Here is a 20,106-nt window from a genome sequence, read left to right as displayed (position 1 = left end):
TCGGCGCCGTGACCGCGCAGGCGCGCTGCGGCGCTCGCCTGGCGCAGAGCGGGGCTGGAGGCGCAGGTCGTTGGGAGCCGGCGCGATGGCGGGCTCTGCGGGTCTCTCCCTGCCGTCGAGCTCCCCCGCCGTCAGAGAGCTGTGCAAGAACGCGCGGGACACTTTCCTGGAGGCCTCTCGGCTGCTCCTCACCTACGCGGACAACATCTTGCGGTGAGCGGCGTCCCGTCCGCTCCCCCCCGCCCCTCGTAGGCACCCTGCCGCGGCCGGGGCCGTGACTGATGTCCAAATTCTGGATGGGTGTCGTATTCCGCCTATGTGGCGTGGATGAAACCAAACACTTGAAAAAGCGTCTTGCAAACAGCCGGTGCCGCGTAGTGTAGGTCCCCTGCTTCTCAGTGTTCTCTTTAATTTGCAAACTTAATTAAAACTTTCGATTTCTTCAGAAATCCTTATGAAGAAAAATACAGATCAATTCGGAATGGAAATCCAGCGTTTTCCACGAGGCTGTTACCTGTCAGGGGAGCAGTTGAGTGTTTGTTTGAAATGGGATTTCAAGAGGTGAGTATAATCATTTGTGGAGCCTTCATCACTTTGCAAACTAAGATTTAAAATTGCTTTCTTCTTTCCCAGCACAGCAGATGTTAAGCCAGGGTTGCTTGTTCCCACCGCCAGTATGGCTTATGTGGTCCTGTAGTAAGTTATATAAGATAGCTGATCTTGTTGAAAATTGTTTCATTATTTTGGGGGGGTTGGTTTTTAGCCAGTTCACAGTGCAGCTGCACAAGTACTAGCGTTGTTGTGACAGCTGTGAAAAGGGCAGCAGATTATTGAAGTAGTGAGACAGTGGGACTTACATAATTAAATAATTATGAAACTGCTTCTTAACATTGTCTAAAGTGAATATTGATTCTGTTGCAGTCATAAACATTTATTTCAAAGATTGCTTTGCATGCTGAAATGGTCTCTGTCTTAATATATTTTAACTCCGAAGCTTCTTGAGCTCGAATCAACCTTCATATTTACAGCAGTGCTGGGGTGAAAGAAATAACTTTTGCTTAATGGTGCAAAGATCTTGCTCTAGCTTTGCTTTATTTTGTGCGTTTCATGCTGCAATTGTGTGTGGGTACATATGTTGTTATGTAGGTCTGGTTGTCATGAGATACTTTCTTCTGTTCTGGTGAAGTTCATTATTTATCCTAATTTTAGGAAATAAATAAATGCATGCAGAAAGAAATGGTGACTTCAGAGGAAGAAGTGATCTGTAGGTTTATTTGCAGGCTGATGCATAGGAGATTACTTTGAAACAAAGTGTTTTAGCCAAGACATAGTCAAGCAGGGAGGGAAGCACTCAAGCAGTAATAGCTTAGTCATTTTCAGGCCTATTGTAAAATGCTACTTCCTCTTCTGTCAGATCTTTAAGAGTCTCAGTCTTCTGATTATAGTGCCAGCTGAGGCTGGAGTTCACAAACTTTTCTCCAACTATAGTAGGTACAATTGTTCTTTCTTTTGTCTGCCTGGTGAGCTAACTTAATTTGAAAACAAACAACAAAAACAAACAAACAAGGACTTCTGGATTCCATTTAGTTTTGTGGTGATTTTATGTGCAAAAGTAAAGCACTGCATCTACATGATGGGTGCCTAAGTGTGGGTAAAAACATTACTTGGTTTAATAAATAGAAGTGCTGTAGCCTTAGAGACTGAAACTTTTAAACTATGAATGTTTCAGGGTATTCATGTTTTTAGTAACATATTAGTACACATAAGTGTACTGCTACTGATTCCATCCTAATTACTGTTATTTTTTTTAATTGTAGTCAGCAGTAATCATGTTGCAATCAAAGATAGGAACTCACCACTCTAGCTGGGTACAGGTCTAAATAAGAAAAATATTTCCCATCTGAAAACTTAAATATGAGTATAAAAGATAACTACAGGGCTTATTCTCCAAATGCTGGCTATCCTCTTGTGTTGCATGGTATTTCACTGATGTACTGTGAGAACTGAGTGTTTTGTTTTCTTTTTTGTTTCTGTTGCTGCTGCTTGCTCTGCCAAACTGCTTTTGTTGTAGATGTGTTAGTTTGCAAAATAAGTTGCTTATGAAAGTTACTGTAACAAAGTGTTATTGTGACTGCTTTTCCTCTAGGCTGACCATAGGTACTTCATTTTATAGCTTCTGCTTTGAAAAATACAAGTTTCTGCTGTAAGGAACCCAATCTGAAGGTGAAGTCCTGTGAAGTCTTAGTGGGCTAACTTCTAGTAAATGATATAGCTGTTAGTCGCTGTCCTGTGTCTATTGCTGGCTTAGACCTGTGTTAACTGCTGTATTAATTTGCCTAAATTTCAGGGAGAAACTCACATGGTTTTCCCAAAGGAGGCATCGATTGAGCAACTACGTAAAATCAGAGATCTAATTGCTGTAGAGAGGAGTAGCAGACTGAATGAGTCAAATCAAGTCCACAGATCAGGATCCTCTGAAACTGTAGCCAGCGCTCAGACAATTGCACATCAGCCTTCAAGACCTGTTGGCTCTGTCCCTGCCCCTGAACATCAGCAGCCAGAAACATCACTTCTGCAGTCTCTCAAAATGGTAATCGCTACCTGAATACTTTAGAGAAGCACTAATGTGAATATAAAGATTGAAGGAGTCAACTGTTGGAACACATCACTCAGGTTGTGTAATCTCCAAACGTGAATTTTTGTGACCTGACTGGATAAAGCCTTGAGCAAGTTGGTCTGACCTCATAGCTAGCCTCACTTTGAGAAGGAAGTTAGACTAGTGGTTGGCTGGTTGTTTTTTTAGATCTTCATCTTTTTGATGCTTAGATGAAGCATGCCATAAGTAGAACATTAGCAAGAGATTTTGTTGAAGATGTCTATAGATGTGTTTTATTGATCAGGTCATCATGAAAAGTAGCTGATTTCTATTGGAAAGTGCAACATGGGGGAGTAAAGAAGCAGAGGTTAAAACTATGGTATTTGTCTGAGAGCCAACAAAAAAACTGACATGTATGTTGTCTCCATTTTAACTGGGACTATTTCCTTTTTAGTGTCTGATATGATGCTGTATAATCAATAGATATCAAGATGTTACAATCACAAAATAAACAAGAGAGTTAGGCAAAGTGGACTATGATAACAAGAGAAAATAAATGGAAGACTTACCCTTATGCTGGCTGCACCACAAAACACCAGAAGAAGGGATCTCCAGACAAGATCCTTCCCCACTGGTAGCCAGCTCTTAAATAGGTCTAGGAGGGCTGGAGCCTGGCTCCACCCCTTCCGGCAGCACAGGAGAATTGCTTTCACCTGTGCTCCTCTGGCTGACTCAGTGCTTGCCTCAGGTGATCAATCAGAGGTTCAGGCCGTGACTCAGCAGTTCCCATACAGATGCTATGTTTTGGTTCTAGGAGAAAAATGATGTGCAGTCAGTATTGACAGTTCCTGCTAAACAGTGTTGCACAGAGCCAAGGCCATTCCAGTTTCTCAGCTCATAGTAACAATGGACTGGGAAGGTACAAAATTAGGCTTAAACTGGCCAAAGGGATGTTCTGTGCCATGTGACATAATGAAGAAGGAGAGTTTTGAAGGGAGTGAGGGTTCATCTCGCTATCCCCCACATCTGACGGGGCTAGCTGGGCATCAGTTGGTGGTGAACAATTACTTGTGCATCACTTGTTATATATGCATATATATATATATATATACACACACATTTGTCATAATAATTATTATCCTGTTATCTTTTTCTCTATCTTAGTGAATGGTTTTATCTCAACCCACAAGTTGTGCTTTGTTTTTTTTCCCCTTTCAATTCCCACCCCCATCCTCCTGGGAAAGGAGGGCTGTGTGATTCTCAGCCACCTGCTGAGTTAAACTACAACATACATTTATCACTGTTGACATCTCAGTTCACGCACTGTGACCTGTATTTGTAGACTGTAAGGGTGAGGCGGTAATTTAGCAAGGCAAAAAAATTTTATTTTTAGTTAGGCTGAGATGAAGTTCTCTGGTGATAAAGAAGCAGAGCCCTCCTTTCAGCTGATGTTACCTTGGCCTGGCAAGAGAAGACTCTTAAGACCTCATATTACTTTAGAAAATGAAGCAGTTATACTGTTTGATAGAATGTTGAAGGGTGCTTTATTTGAACTCTGAAGCTTTCTCCCTTAGAACCATTATCTTTGGTCTTAAATAAGTTGGTGCAAGATGAATTCTCCCCAAAGCTTTCTTCTTACGCATCCTTCAGCAGAATTTGTTTATTTGAAATGAAATTATTTGTATGTTGTTGGATGCTGAACGTGCTGTTTCTTACCTATCCAAAGATTTGGGTCAGGGAAATGATGCCACATGGGTTCGAGTAAGCAGATAGAATGATTGGATGTACTTTACTTTCAGTGTTTCACTTCTGCTTATTGTGTTTTACTGAGTTATTCCCTTCTGTAGTGGTAGTTGGAAGTGGTTATGAAACTTCTGGAGAGGCTTGCTGTAGTCAGTGCATTTTTCTAGTTTTCTTGTGATTCAGCATGAGTGGTGGGACCAAAACTTAATACAGTTTAGAGACAATTATTGCAATGGTTGTACTCCATTAGAAATCATAGAATCACAAGGTTGGAAACGACCTACAAGATCATCTAGTCCAACCGTCTCCTCATCACCATTGCCACCACAAGCACTAAACCACATCACGCAGCACGTCGTCCAGACGCCTCTTGAACACTGCCAGGGACGGCGACTCCACCACCTCCCTGGGCAGCCATTCCAGTGCCTGACCACTCTCTGAGAGAAAAAGTTCTTCCTTATGTCTAAGCTCTGTGTCTTTGCTGATTTTTTTTTTTCAAGAACTTATAATCAATCTGAACCTATTGAATTTTGGTCTATATAATGTTACTTGGAATGAAGTCTGCAAGATACCTTCTGGCTTTGCCATTTTGTGTGCACAGGATTGGTGTTTTGTTTTTTCAGTGAGCTGTTGTATTATTGTACGCAATGTTGTCTGATATCAGAGAGATTTAGGATGGTCTTTTTAGTGAAAACACTTTTATTTCTTACGTGTTGCACCTGTGATTCATGGGAGTCTTGCTATATTGTATTGTATCTCAAAAAATAATGGAATTTTTGATGAAGCCAAGAAGCTAGTTAATAAGGTTAATAAGACTAAAGACTGAAGCATGATCTATTGTTAGAGAATGGGAAAGGCTGAGTAACTTGGGTGAGATCAGCATGGGGAAAAGAAAATGAGTGGGAGGAGGGGGAGTGGGGGTCTGATTAATGTTTATAAATATCTACAGGGAGGTTTATAAATATCCACAGGGAGGCAAATGGATGAGGCCAGGCTCTTCTCAGTGGTGTATGGTGAAAGGACGAGAAGCAGTGGCCTAAAACTTGAACATAGGAAGTTCCATATGAGCAGGTGGAGTAACTTATTTACAGTGAGGGTGACAGCTCTGGAACAGGCTGCCCAGAGAGGTTGTGGAGTCTCCTTCTGTGGAGATGCTCAAGACCCATCTGGACCCCTGCCTGTGTGATCTATTGAAGGCAACCTGCTTTAGCAAGTGGTTGGAGTCAGTGATCTCTTGAGGTCCCTTCCAACGCCTGTAACTCTATGGTTCTGTGATTTTTATACTTTAAATATAAGGCTTGGAAAGCAGGATGGGAGAAGGATGGGTTAAAGAAACTTCAAAAGTTTGTCAGCAGAGTCGTCTTTTAAAAATTCTTCTTTGTCCTGACTCTAAGGATAAAAGTATTAAGGATAAAAATAATGCAACCGTGACTATAGGACTGTGACTGATTTGAGCTAGATGGAGGAGCTTGGTTCTCCTGGTTAAAGATGGAGGTTTATAAGCCATTTTATAACTGAAAATCCTTTTGCAGGCTGCAGATATGTTGACAACACTTCAAAGCAAATGTGAGCATCTTATATTAGCATATGAGAATACTTCTCTTCAGCGGAAAGCACTAGCTTTGATTCCCCTCCAGCAATTGAAAGAGAAGGCTCAGAAAAAGCTAGCACAAGCTGCAAGACTGGACAAAGGTAATGTTGCAATGTATATAGAAGCAGAAATATTCTTTCAAACATCTACCATTCTTTAGGTGTGGGTATTGGTCACATATACGCAGATTCCAAATGCTGTTTCTGTGTTAAAATTGCTCTCTTACTCATTACCAATTTTCAAGTTTTCTATTCTTTTCATATTTTTTACTATTTAATTTACTACTGATTTTTATTTTTCTGTTTGTTTTTATTGATCCATTACTATTTTCATGTGGGAATGTTGAAGTCTTAATTTCTGAATTAGCAGTTAGCTATGAGCATCTAGAGTGAAATAACTACAAAAGGGAAGTGAGCTATTTTTATTTATAGTCATCACTTTGAAATGTCAGAGTTCTGCTTTTCTGTCAGTACTACAATTCCAAATGCAGAAGAATTCCAAAAAACTGTTTCTCTGTTTAAAATTATTATTGGTGAGATCTTGCTTTTGGCTTTCCCAAAACACAATCCGATATGAGAAGAAACACCATTCTTGCAAATGCTAAAATGAATGATTGTTCAAATGCCATTCTCTTTGACCAAAAGTGATGCATGAGCATAAATATTTGTAGCATCAGTAGCTAGCATTTATGAAGAAAACAAATCTTAATATCTTTTGAAGGTGCAAGTGTTTGCCAGTTGAAAATAAGCCATTTTAACTAAAGTTTAAATTTGCTTCATTAATATAGTGAAATTTTATTTGTACAAGATTATATATATATTTTAATGGGCTTTCAAGACCATGTTTTGATTTAAAAAAATCTTTTTCACTGTGAATCTTTGATAGAGGACTTTAGAGAAATTCTAGCTTGATGGGAATGCAAACCAAATGGGATCGCAAACCAAAGATAAGCTCTTCTCATCATTTCTCGGGATGGTTTTGTCTGATACAGCCACAGTAATCTGTAATACTTTTGTCATAAGTGAACCTTTCTTGGTTTTTGTTGTTTGTTTTTTTTTGTAACAGAATTCTGGGAAGCAGTAAACTACATAGGTAATTAAAAAGCATTTTCAGTCAGCACTGTAGTAAAATACAGTGATGAAGAAACTTATTTAAATAGTTTTTATTTATTACTTATTTAAAAAAACCAAATATTCATATTAGACCCTGTTTCAATTCTGTTGTATACACTATTTTGAAAGCAAGAAAGAAAGGACGGTGGTATTTTCAGATGCTTCTTCCCTAGACATCAAGCTGGTCTATTCAAAATTATTTCCAGAACTTCATTTAGATAAAAATAAAGGGGAAAAGAATGGAACCTCCATCATTCTGGAATTATAAAACTTGAAGCCATTTTTAAGAGCTTTAGAGACAATCTCCTTTGGAAGTGTACTGCATATGAGATTCATGGCTAACTGTCACTTTCAGCTTCTTCAGCTTATGTGTATTGCTGGGTTAAGGCTGTTACCTGTGGGAATGACTGTGTGGTGCTAGGTGGCATTTGCTTTTAGGACTTCTTTTAGCAGACATCTTAGGATTTTGCCCTTAAAGACTGTGTTAGGAAGGTTATTGTCATTTGAGCAGAAGTACGAATTTCTGACTATTTCACTTCATCTCTTTCCATTAGAAGGATTGATTGTGCAGTTGAAATTAGCTGGCCGTCACAGACAGCTGTTTGCTGTTCAAGTACATCTTATTTGTCATTCTTTCATGCAGCGTTTTTATGAAGGACCTATTTACAAGCAGAAGAATATTGATATAATAGTGGTTATATTTTCATAGGTGGATTCTGGCCTACATGTTGCAGTCCATGAAAAGAGCATGTAGCCTGTGCTCAAAATCTTCTGCTCTTAGAAGGATAAGCCTACATTTTGAAAGCAGTGATGCAGTAAAATTGTCATTGTTACTTAATTAAAGTCAGTCTGAAGTCTCTGTTTTTTTGGTTTTGATTAGCAGATGATCTTCTCTTGGCAATGTGTGTTTAATGAAGTTAGGAGTCCATAGTGCTCTGCAGCAGGCAGAGTACTTCAGAGGAAGATATGAGTTGAATTTAGATAAAATATACATCTCATCTATTCCTTCTTCACTATCCTGAAAAAGAAGAGTGCACAATTTGGTGCAATTTCCTTTAAACAGTGTTTTTCTTAAATGCGTTTTGTCTTCATGAGTGCAATCTGTCAGCACTGTGTCTATAAGCAAACTGTAGTACAGAAAGTAAACACATACTAGTAGGTACGATTGTAGTGTGGTCACCTAGATGGTGGAGTTAATAGGAAGACTTGCTTTAATGTTTATGATTCTGAGGAGGAAGAGGATGTACTTTGGACATTAGAGCAGGATATACCTTTAAAGACTGTATAGAGTTCAAAAAAATGGATCTCTTCTTTTAGAAGGCTGGATTTTATAACTTCAGGTAGAGCGGGATTATTTCCAAATGGCAGAATAGCAACAGTGTGTGAGAAGACACCTGTTGTGAGCACAGGACAAAGAATCAGAAGAGTCTGATGTGGGAGAATCAGAGTAGAAAAATAGAGACGTTCATTTTGAGTAAGCTGACAAAACTCTTTCTTGATGAGGTTATAAACAAGCTTATCTTTACTTACCATGCATGCATACTTTGTTGCAATTGACTTTCTGCAAACAGCTTATATTACATCTGGCTGGCTATACTGCTACTGGTATCTGTTTATTTGAGATCAAAAGCAATTGTTATTCCTAGTTCAATAGCAAAGAACAGAAAGAGAATACTTAGGAGAAAAAGAAAAGTTAGTATAGTATATCTTCCGTAGCCCTAGAGGAACATGAGAGGCATGAGGAAGTTCACCTGGCTTCACTGTATGTCTGACTTGTTCTTCTGAGAATTTCCTAATTCTCACTTTAGATGTAGTGTCTGGGAGTGCAGATTTTTGCTCCTGAAATACAGTTTGCCATTATTCAGTCGTCACTTAGATTTTCTCTCTGGAGTGTTTAAGCAACATATGAACCTTTTTTTTAATGAGACTTCTAAAATGTAATACAGGTCCAAGAAATGGTGATCTAGGTAGATACTGTAAAATTAAGCTAAACTCTTGTTTTACTATTTGATCTCAGCTTGTGTAAATTCTACAGGTGAACATGTGAATGAAGAGGACTTCCTGTTGTTGGAGCTCCTGAACTGGTTTAAGAATGACTTCTTTCGTTGGGTAGATAATCTGCCTTGCAGCAGGTGTGGTGGCCAAACTGAAATTAAAAGAGACTACCTCTCACCAACTGATGATGATCTGAAGTGGAATGCTGATAGAGTGGAAAATCATTACTGCAGCCAGTGTCAGTTCTGTAATAGATTCCCAAGGTGAGCAGTCAAAGATCTGTTTTGCTTTTCTTCATTTCTTTTGTGAAACACCTTTGCACTTATGCATTTTATGAACAAGTGGTAAGTTGCTGGATCAAACATTAGAGAAGCTTTTATAAGTAGCGTGATCAGATGGTTGATGAAACAGTGACATCTCTTTTACAGTTTTTTAAGAAAGATATATTGCTTTCATTTACATGGCTTTGCTCTGAATGTATGCCTGATATTTTTTTTCTGTTATTTTATAAAGTTCAGTTTCTAAAATAAGTATGTTAATATTGGCATACTATTACTTTTTTTATTATTATTTTTTTCAGTATTTCAAGAAATGCTGTTTCACTCCTTTAGTGATCTCCCAGATAAGATAAAGCAGATCTTCTGCTGACTTTGTAGCGGGAGAGCAAATATCCTATTTTTAGATACTTTTGCAAACAATCAAAAGGACCACCATACAAGAGTCATATTTTTAAGCTAAAGTCTGAGTTAATCTAGAGAACTAAAAAATCAGATTAATTTCAGTATTGTTATGAACAGGTGATAGACTCATCAGAGTGAAAGTGAAAGTAGCATTCTGCTCATACTTGTTCTGTGCAATGCAGCGATCATTTCCATTATCTTCTGTGAACTGAATGGCACTAAAATCTGTTTAAATCATTTTAAGGGCAATCGTGATGTAAATATTTTGAAAGATGAAATGTTTTCCATTATTCTGCATTTTTTTTTCTCTCCACTAGGTATAATAATCCAGAGAAACTTCTGGAAACCAGATGTGGACGCTGTGGCGAATGGGCTAACTGTTTTACACTGTGTTGCAGAGCTATGGGGTTTGAAGCTAGATATGTCAGGGATTGGACAGGTAACAGTACAAGAGAACATACTATTTCAATACAAGTACATGCAAAATGAGACAAAATGTTATGGTTCTAAGTTTGTGTTAGTCCATCAGGCAGCATGTAAAGTTAGGTAGTTTAGCTAAAGAAGGAATATAAATTGTTTCCCCTCTTGTTTGAGTGAAATACAGTGTAACTAAGAAGAGATGTCTGACTTCAGAGTGTTAGTATTTTGTTGAATCAAAGGAAACATGATCCTAAGGTAGAAAGAAAATGCTCTGCTAACTTGTCTCAATATAGATTAACAGAAATATATTGTCTTACCTGTTCGTTTTATTTCATAAGTAAGGAAAAGTTTCATTATTCTGGGCTGTTAGAGAGGATCTATTCCTGTAATTCACTGCCTACTTTTGGCCTATGTTATATAGATCATGTATGGACTGAAGTATATTCTGCGTCTCAGAAAAGATGGCTTCACTGTGATCCCTGTGAAAATGTCTGCGATAAACCTCTCCTCTATGAAATTGGTTGGGGAAAGAAGCTTTCCTACATAATTGCATTCTCCAAAGATGAGGTAGGAATGGTGATTTAAAGAAACAAAGTCCTGTTCCCTCTCCCACAAAAAACCCAACGCATTGCCCTGGGGCAAGCGTGTGAAGTATTCCATCTTAATGTGATTTCCAGAATTATGAGATCTAAAAAAGTACTTTGAATAGTTAGATCAAGTTATCTCTTTAAATCAAGAAATATGGGAGTTTTGATTGCTCTATTTTCTTCGTCTTGTGTTTGAGGTTGTTGATGTCACATGGAGATACAGCTGTAAGCATCAAGAAGTACTCACTAGAAGGACAGCACTCAGTGAAGCTAAACTGCGTGAAACAATTAACGCAATCAATAGAAAGGTATGTAGCTTAAATAGACCACTGCAAGTGAAGTGTCTGTTTTCAGTATGTGACATCCTGGAACAAAGAAATGTTTTGTACCTGTTAGGAATGTCCTTGCTTTATGGAAAATAAAATGTCATCAGCTGTTTCATTTGTGTCTCTCACTTCCTTCCTGGGCTAATTCCTTTGCATCAAAATGTTAGTTCCTATGGTAAAGTAAAGCTGATGGCTCAGTAAACACCCCTTTTCTAGAGGCCAGCTGGCTTGGAGGTTACAGTCAAATTTTGTTAAAAGTGTGAAGAATTAAGAAATGATTTCAAAGCCCAGCTTCAAAACTTTTATCAGTAACGAAATATCAGTCTCATGCAGTGTGAAGTACTGAGAAGAGTGACCATGGATTAACAAAATTTAGGGAAGTAAAGGATCAGAAATTCAGATTGAAGAATGGATACACTTCAAAGGGTCCTCTGATCATGAAACCCTTGTAGCTATAAAACCGATCTGTAAGGACCTTTCTTCATATAATCTGGTTACATCGATCACTCAACTGCCTCTTCTCCACCAGTTGAGGAGAATCTTGGAAGCAGGGTGCTATTCCAAGTGTTAGAGGCTGTTACTGATGCAGAAGTTCTAAGGAGAAAAAAAAAAAAAGCAATATTGTTGGAATGAGGAAATTCTGTACGAATGTCTCATGGGCTGGTTTTACTGGCCTCCTCCTTATCTTGTTGATGTCACTCTTAAGATCGCACTCCGTTTCACTTCCAGAAGTCTAGAGCACCCCAGTAAAAGATGTGTGTTGGCATATCCAACAGATACTGCTATGTACGTTGGTCTTGTGGTCTGATTATTCTATCCATGTTTTTATGGATGCAGTTCATGAGCTGATGTGAGCATTTTTTGAACAAGAAATAGCGGGTGCTCCTGTTGTGTTTCAGATAAAATTTTCATTAAAAATTTATTACAAGGAATAAATACAGATATGCTTCCCAAAAACCCCTGGATTTCTCCTATCTTTTACCACACGTCAAAGATCTCGGACCTTTTTTGCTATGCCACATGCTTTTCCTACTGCTGCCTGGTATTGTTAGAGCTTTCTCATTGGTCTAATAAAACACCTTTGTCAATCATTTTTAATGATCTCTTATTTTGATGAATAAATTGCCCTCTCTTTCTCCAAGCTAAATGATACTCATACTGTGCCTCCCACTTGCTTCCTTTTCTTCAGTAGCTTTTCAGGATAAAAGAAACAAAAGCAGGAAGCTTGAGCCATGATAACGAATAACGGAGTTCTTGGAATCCATTTCAGTACACAAATGTACTGCCAACAGTGTCATTTGTAGGAAACTTAGTTACAGATTTTCCCAGTTCTATGCAGCGTTCATCTCTGCTGAGTCTGAGCATTATGCATATCTTAGTGCTGTTAGCAGCTATATGCAAAAGCCTGTTGGGAGGTGTGGGAGGAAGGAGTGGTGACAACAATTAGCACACTTTAGTACTCTTTGCTTTTTAGAGACTCCTGAAATTCTTGTGTCATATGTGGCTTGCCTTTGGAAAAAAGCAGTGTTCTTTGTCAACAATTTCCAGAAACTGTTAGGACAGCTGTAAAGCAGCAGCAGCCAATTCTTACTCTGGTATCACCAGTATTAGTGGTGGTAACCCCTGGCACTGGGCTTCCCTCAAAGTGGCTGAAGGAAAATAGCAGAGTGGAATTAATAACTTAGGGTAAGCAATATCAGACTTCCTCTTGAGCTGGAATGAGCTCTGTAGTACTTCATGTGGATGCCCACATACCTGGGCTAGTGGCAGGTTCAGGAAGATGTAGTATTTCACAAAGGATTGCTGGAGTCACTGCTCATCATTCAGTGGTTATATTAGAATTGCTGATTGGCAGCTGGTAACTGGCATTGTTTCTCATAATTTCTCTATGTCTGCTTTTTATTTCTTCATCCAGTTCTACATTGAAATTACATTCTCATAAGGGCCTATCAATTTTTTTCTGATTCCTAATAGCACAGATTTCAAGGTTCAGGACTGCTTTTTGGGATGACTGGAATAGTTGTAGACCAGAAGTTTCAGGCCTTAATGAGCTCAGTGTGCATGCCTTGTATGATCACTTAAGTGGAAAATACATGTGTCACGTACTCAGTTTTGAACTTAACTTTCCCTTCCTGTGTAGGTGTACCCATAGTTAAGGCTTCACCTATCACCTCTGTATGTTTGACATGAAAGCTGTGGCAGCTGAAACCTTGCCTGTTAATGATTTTTGTGTGTGTGTGTGTGTGTGTATGAGTGTTATCAATGTGGTTAAAGACTGTTATAAAACTATTTTCATCTAAGTTTTGCTTAATTTACCTGGAAAAGAATTTCTTTTTTTTAAATCAGTTTTCTGATACCTGCAAAAATAGGAATGTATTAGTTTATTTAGGATGGAATCAGTCACTGTGAATTAATTCTTTCACAGACCAGCTGAATCTTTTGTTTGGATTTAATCGCAAAAGCAAGACTGCTGCCAACCAAATCACTCCACCTTAGGGAAGAAAAGTTTGAACCAATAATTATGCTTGCTTTCTCTCTAAGGTACAGAATAGCTATGAATAACTCTGAAATATGCTAAGTATTTCATCATCCAAGCAAGTATAAACATAGCACAAGCCTTATTCTAAAATAAATCCGCATAGTTAGGGCATGGAAGTTTACAGAAAAAGTACTAAACACCGTTGTCAAATAACCATACAGTTATAACTGGTTTATGAACTGGTTATAACTGGCACATGTGGATTGAGATGAATGTTTCAAAGCATCAGTCTGAATTTCAAGTGTTGGCCTGTTTTTTCAAATTCTTTTTTTCCTGCTGGTGTCACTCTTGGGCTGTATTAAATATACATTTCTTTCTTATATGTATTTTCAGAAACAACAATCTTTGTCAGAAAGCAGAAAAAAAGAGCTCTTGGAAAGAACGATTGTGGAACTTGCTGAGTTCATTTCTCCTAAAACACCTAAACCCGGAGAATTTGGTGGAAGGACATCAGGTTCAATGGCTTGGAGAATAGCCAGAGGTGAAACTGGTTCAGAGGTATTTAATTTTTCCACTGGTGACCGTCCTAAAGGTAGCTAATTAGAAGTTCTGTGATTGTGGTCTGCAGAGGAATAGCACTTCGTGAGTCAGTGGTAGGTGAACTAAAGATTATGTTCAAATAGTGAAACTTGGAAAAACATTAGGGGCAAGTTTGGTTGAATTCAGTAGTGGTACATTAGAAAGTTGAGGGTTGGTGGCTGTGCATTGATTCAAAAAGTATTTGGGAATAACTGAGTCATGCCAAAGTATTACGTTTTGTACTTAAAATAAATTAATTAAATATTTGATTTTGATTAGTTATGATGCAGTGAACTAGGAAGTTGTAGGGCAGGGAAAACTTTAAAAAGTATGTGGTTATATAGTTAGATACTGTTGATTAAAGACTAATAGCAGGTTTTGACCAATTAGTTTTATTAACAAAAATGTGCTGAAACAGATAAGATTGTGAGAATAGAACAACCTTTCAAATAATAAGCCTGAACAGTTTTCTTGTCAATCTTTTTGACTGTTTCAGTTTTCTTGAATTCTTTTATTGTAAGAGTTTCCCATAACCTCAGCTATATTTAGTTTGAGCTAGTGTGGAAAGGAGTGTCTTACCCCATCACTTTATATCTGGAACAACTGTCAGTCCTGAAGTGGTTAGGTGAAATTAACATGTTTCCTAACATTAAGTTTGAGGAACTAAGTTTATTTCAGTTTAGAAGATATAATTTTTATTTTGCTGAAATTTGTAAGAACAGTGGAGAATCTTTAAAAAATACTGTGAAGTTGTGGAGTTTGTAAGTTAGCTTTTTTGAAATTGATTTGTAAGCTACCATGTACAAGCACCTGTATATGATAGTCACAGACTCTACATTTGATATTCTGGATAACCATTTACTTGTTGATTGTACAAAAAAATAGAAATATATTCAATATTTTTTCTGTTCTTAACATATTACTCTTTTTTCTTTAAATTTACAGATTATGTTATTTGTTTAATAATTTAATTGCAAAATTAATAATATGAAAATTTTCAAAATGGAATTATGGCTCCTATCTGGAAAAGTGACAAGTCTGTTCTAGGAAAGTAGCTCAGAAGTCTTTGTTTTACCTAAGTGCAATGTGATTTTTTGGGGGCTTTTTTCAGTTGATATAAAAACTGAGAAGGGAAAGTGTGGTACATTGATTAAAAACAACACCATCTGACTTGAAATATTTTGGGAAATTAATGTGCTTGTCTTTATGCTTTTTTCAGGAGAGGAAAGAAGTGATTTTTATTCCCTCTGAAAAAGAGAAGGCTTCTAAACTTTTCCACCTCATCTACAATGTTGTAGAAGATAGTTATACACGGATTTCCAATAATAATGAAAAAATAACTGGCTGGGGAACGGGTGTTTGGAGGGCAGAGTCTATTTGGAGAAAGGTTGAAACAGATTGGAAAATGGTAAGGATTTATTAACAGTGTTAAATCTACTGTGAAAGTATGACAACGCCAGTAAAGTAGAAAATCCTTGCTTCTGTTTGGCATCAAAGCCTCTCTTGGTGTCTACACAATTTAGCTGATGTTCATAAACATTACTGGAAAGTTTCAGGTAAGATTGCCGGATGATTTAAGAAATTACAAATAAATTTAGCTTGCCTTTCAGAAAGTTAGAATCTTTGCTAGAGCACCAAATCTTAAAAACTTGTTTCCTTCTTACGCTTCTGGGAAAACATGTGATACCGCTTTATTGAAAAGCAGTACTTCTCTCCAAAAAAAATCCCACATTTTTTGGCTTTGGGAAATAGCTTTATAATGTGTATCATGTCTCTTTGATGCACAGCCAAAGGAAGAAGTTGTCATCCTAAACATTATGGTTGCAGTAAGACAAAAACCTTATCAGCCAGATTATTGCATGCCCTGCCCAGATTCTTTTCCATCTGTCAGGACAATGAGCAGCAGAAGAATCATATGCTCTTACTCGAGGAAGAAAAGAGTTGATGCCTGTAGAATAGGAAGGGGTCACTTGCTAGCATGCTTTTCCAGCAACAGCTACCAATGGTGCAACTGAATATTTCTGTCAGCTACTGTAAGATGTTATTGTTCTGTTGCCTCTCTCATCTTACTGGTCTAAAGGGTCTCTGGCCAAATGTGCGTCTACCTTAAGGAATAGTTAGCTTTTCAGTAAAGAAAAATGGAGCAAGAGCGTAATTCTCTTCTAACATTTTCTGTACTAGATCTATACATAACAACTGGGGCAATCCCAGGTATTTGTACAAAATGGGAGAAGAACCCCTTGAGAGCAACCCTGCAGAGAAGGACTTAGTGGACAAGGTGGACAAGAAGCTGGACATGAGCCAGCAGTGCGCTTGCAGCCTGGAAGGCCAACTGTGTTCTGGGCTGCATCTAAAGAGGAGAGTGGACATCAGGGAGAGGGAGGTGATTGTCCCCCTCTACTCAGCTCTTGTGAGGCCCCATCTGGGGGACTGTGTACAGGTCTGGGGCCACCAGCACAAGAGGGACATGGAACTCTTGGAGCAGGTCCAGAGGAGGACCGTTAAGATGATCAGAGGGCTGCAGCACCTCTCCTGTGAGGAAAGGTTGAGGGAACTGGGCTTGTTTAGCTTGGAGAAGGCTTCAGGGAGACCTCATTGTGGCCTTCCAATACTTGAAGGGAACATATAAACAGGAGGGGGCACAGCTGTTTATGAGGGTGGATAGTGATAGGACAAAGGAGAACGGTTTTAAACTGAGCCTGGGGAGGTTTAGGTTAGATACTGGGAGGAAGTTTTTCACACAGAGGGTGGTGATGCATTCAAACAGGTTGCCCAAGGAGGTTGTGGATGTCCCATCCTTGGAGGCCTTCAGGGCCAGGCTGGATGTGGCTCTGGGCAGCCTGGTCTGGTGGTTGGCGACTCTGCACATAGCAGGGGGGTTGAAACTAGGTGATCACTGTGGTTGTTTTCAACCGAGGCCATTCTATGAGTCTATGAACTCGCAACCCTTTTGGGGGGTTCATTGTAACTCTTCAGTGAATGTTGATGTGTGAGCTTGACTGTGCAACCATGTGATGTTCAGAACAGCACTGGGACAAACGCAGACTTTTAACAGCCCGATTAGTGTTAGTGTAGGATGCATTTATGACCGGTGTGTATGATTTGCCTTAATCAAGTCATGTGATGTCCTGGGAAAAGTGCTGTGTGGCAAGGAGCCACATGTGCAGAATCCAGAATACTGAGCAACAAAAATGAAACTGAGTATGTGGACCTATGGTTTTATATAAAAGCCAAAAGTCTGCTTTTTTTAATATAGTGAGCTTTAATGAGCATGTTGAAATAGATTAGTGTTCCTGGTGAAGGGCTATGAATCATGTACAGTTGCCTAACTGTTGAATAGACTTAATGATTTAGAAAGAAATAGTATAAAAAACTGTAATGTGAACAGTTTTAAAGCTTTATAAAGGATGAAAGTATACTCTTAAGATTTAATAACCTTGTTACAGGGATTAATTAAATGTGTGTTGGTTGTCTCAGTTTTTGATGCGACTGTCTTATTTTTATTTAGGTTTATCTAGCCAGAAAAGAGGGGTCGTCCTCTGCTTCCATCAGCTGGAAGTTTGAGTGCAAATCAGTTGGTCTAAAAATAGATAACATTTCAATTAAGACAAGCAGTCAGACATTTCATAGTGGAAGAATCAAGTGGAGACTTTACTCTCCCACAGCAGAAGTTATTCTGGTAGGAGGTAAGTGTGAAATTACATCATGCAGCAAAAGTGTAATTGCAAATGCGTAGTTTATATGGAGAGACCACTGGGCAAATATTAAAAATGAAGTATAAACATACGTTGACATTTCTAATTCAGTCTTTCTTAACAAGCTCAAAAAAATACTGTATTTAATCAAAACTGGCAGAGAAAAAGGAACCAAAGCAAGTTTTAGTAATCTAAATACTACTTGCAGCATAGTGGGGTTAGCAAAAACACAGTGAATAAAAGTTGTGTGTTTTACAGGGAGGAATAGATGTTTGTATGAGTGGTGGCGTCAATCTTGACTAGATCCTCTGAGTATGAAAAATAAACTAAAATTCTGCAGCTGTCTCTTTTCTGCTGCTGATAAATTAATTTGTACAGTTTTGACTCAGATTCTTAAACACTCATGACACATTACCCTTTCAATGTGTTCTAGCACTGTATGCTGTTTGGAGCGGACTCTTACTTGTTTATCTTTTTCTTCCAATAGATGAAAATCTCTCCTCCTATTCAGATTTTTGTGGTGCAACAGAAGTTATACTGGAAGCAACTCTAAGTGGAGGGGATGGTAAAGCTGCGTGGCAACACACACAGCTGTTCAGAAACAACTTAGCAGGATGTGGAGAAAATTGCTTGGAGATGATTATAAAACTTGCTGACTTCTGAGAACCTGAAGTCAAGGAATCCAATGAAATTCTCTTTAAGACGTCATACTGTGGAAACAGCACGAAGTCTTGGTTGGCAGTTCCTGACTATCCTGCAGACAGCTTATTCCTATTTCAGTCCTTCCATTTTGCCAAATGGAAACTGCATGGGTACTGAATAGGTAACCATCACAATGAAAGCTTTCTTTGCTTTGAAACTCAAAAATTAAGGATTGAACCATTAAATTAATGCTCTTTTCTTAAACTCTAAAGAAAAGAAAGCATTTCTTAGAAACCAAAATGTGATCATAGGAGCACAGAGCAGTTTTAATTTGGAGTTTTGTGGTTGGCTTACTGGTTATTGGGGTTTTTGTTTTGTTTTTTTAATCTACTTCTTGCAAAGACAATGTGAATTCCATTCTTTGATTACAACAAATGCATTGTGATGATTTTAAAATATTTTAAAAACTAATAGAAGACAAATATTTTCAAGGATAAATCTGATTTTGTGTGATAATTAGCTGAAATTAAGAGAAATATGAAAGCAATCTTAAAATGATCTTGTTATGCGTTTAAGTATTAAACTTACGTTTAATTATTATCTAAGTTGAATACTTAGAAATTTTTTAGGTATGATAGTAGACTAATTTTGAAAGAAATGTTCATTATGTACCTAAGATTTTGTCCTGGCTTGTGATGTGAAATTGAGACTTAAAAATGAATATCAGATTTTTTTCTATGAAAAAGATTATTCATTATACATACTCTTTTACAATATAAATTCAAATCTATGCACCTTTAAAAAGATTTATGTAGTGTGTAGGTGTTGAAATCATTTTTTAAACTATTGTCTTGAGGTGCTTTGAATACCGTTCCCAAATTTGGTGTAAAAGTGCATACAATTTTCTGTTACTGTATACAATGTTTAAGTTTCTTTGCATTGGGTACAATAAAACCACCACCCAGGAAATTTCAGATGTAGCAGTGCTGTGAATAAAGTATGGACTGAGTGTTCTGCTTAGATAGTCTTTACCAGAGAACTTAAAGAAGGCTATGGCTGGAACACATGAGAGCAGTTCTATTATAAGATTATAATACAAAGTTTGAGCTACAGTTTTCATAGAATCATAGAATCACCAAGGTTGGAAAAGACCTAAAAGATCACCCAGTCCAACCGTTCACCTATTCCCAATAGCTCCTACTAAACCATGTCCCTCAACACAACATCCAGTCTTTCCTTGAACACCCCCAGGCTCGGTGATTCCACCACCTCCCTGGGCAGTCCATTCCAGTGCCTGACCACCCTTTCTGAATAGTAATACTTCCTCATGTCCAGCCTGAATCTCCCCTGCCGTAGCTTGAAGCCATTCCCCCTGGTCCTATCACTAATGACACGAGAGAAGAGGCCGACCCCCAGCTCACTACAACCTCCCTTCAGGAAGTTATAGAGAGCAATGAGGTCTCCCCTGAGCCTCCTCTTCTCCAGGCTGAACATTCCCAGCTCCTTCAGCCTCTCCTCATATGGCCTGTGTTCCAGACCCCTCACCAGCTTTGTTGCCCTCCTTTGAACACGTTCCAGGGCCTCAATATCTTTCTTACAGTGAGGGGCCCAAAACTGGACACAGTACTCGAGGTGCGGCCTCACGAGTGCTGAATACAGGG

General features: G+C 38.4%; 1 protein-coding gene across 2 annotated transcripts; it reads left to right on the top strand.

Moving 5' to 3' along the window:
- The first annotated feature begins 23 nt into the window (after positions 1 to 23).
- NGLY1 (N-glycanase 1) lies at positions 24 to 19,419 on the top strand. 2 transcript variants are annotated; one of them, XM_052692230.1, is made up of 12 exons: positions 24 to 213; positions 447 to 561; positions 2,348 to 2,590; positions 5,872 to 6,031; positions 9,060 to 9,300; positions 10,035 to 10,156; positions 10,559 to 10,704; positions 10,922 to 11,032; positions 13,923 to 14,087; positions 15,328 to 15,516; positions 17,617 to 17,794; positions 18,291 to 19,419. In XM_052692230.1, the coding sequence occupies exons 1-12, from the start codon at positions 86 to 88 to the stop codon at positions 18,464 to 18,466; spliced, it is 1,974 nt and encodes a 657-aa protein (XP_052548190.1). In that variant the 5' UTR covers positions 24 to 85; the 3' UTR covers positions 18,467 to 19,419. The 2 variants fall into 2 exon arrangements, with proteins under 2 accessions (XP_052548190.1, XP_052548191.1); XM_052692231.1 differs by having other exon boundaries at positions 25 to 213; positions 9,078 to 9,300.
- Positions 19,420 to 20,106: the final 687 nt, after the last annotated feature.

This window comes from Tympanuchus pallidicinctus, unplaced genomic scaffold (genome assembly GCF_026119805.1).
Source record: "Tympanuchus pallidicinctus isolate F22 unplaced genomic scaffold, pur_lepc_1.0 scaffold3, whole genome shotgun sequence".
Taxonomy (NCBI): Eukaryota; Metazoa; Chordata; class Aves; order Galliformes; family Phasianidae; genus Tympanuchus; species Tympanuchus pallidicinctus.
The sequence above is the reverse complement of the archived record's forward strand: the minus strand, read 5'-3'. Positions and strand labels throughout refer to the sequence as shown.

Excerpts from the sequence above, each read along its gene's own strand:
- NGLY1 (XM_052692230.1), top strand. The coding sequence starts at position 86 with ATGGCGGGCTCTGCGGGTCTCTCCCTGCCGTCGAGCTCCCCCGCCGTC. Across the intron at positions 11,033-13,922 it reads TTAACGCAATCAATAGAAAG|AAACAACAATCTTTGTCAGA; the intron begins GTATGTAGCTTA and ends ATGTATTTTCAG. Across the intron at positions 14,088-15,327 it reads GAGGTGAAACTGGTTCAGAG|GAGAGGAAAGAAGTGATTTT; the intron begins GTATTTAATTTT and ends TGCTTTTTTCAG.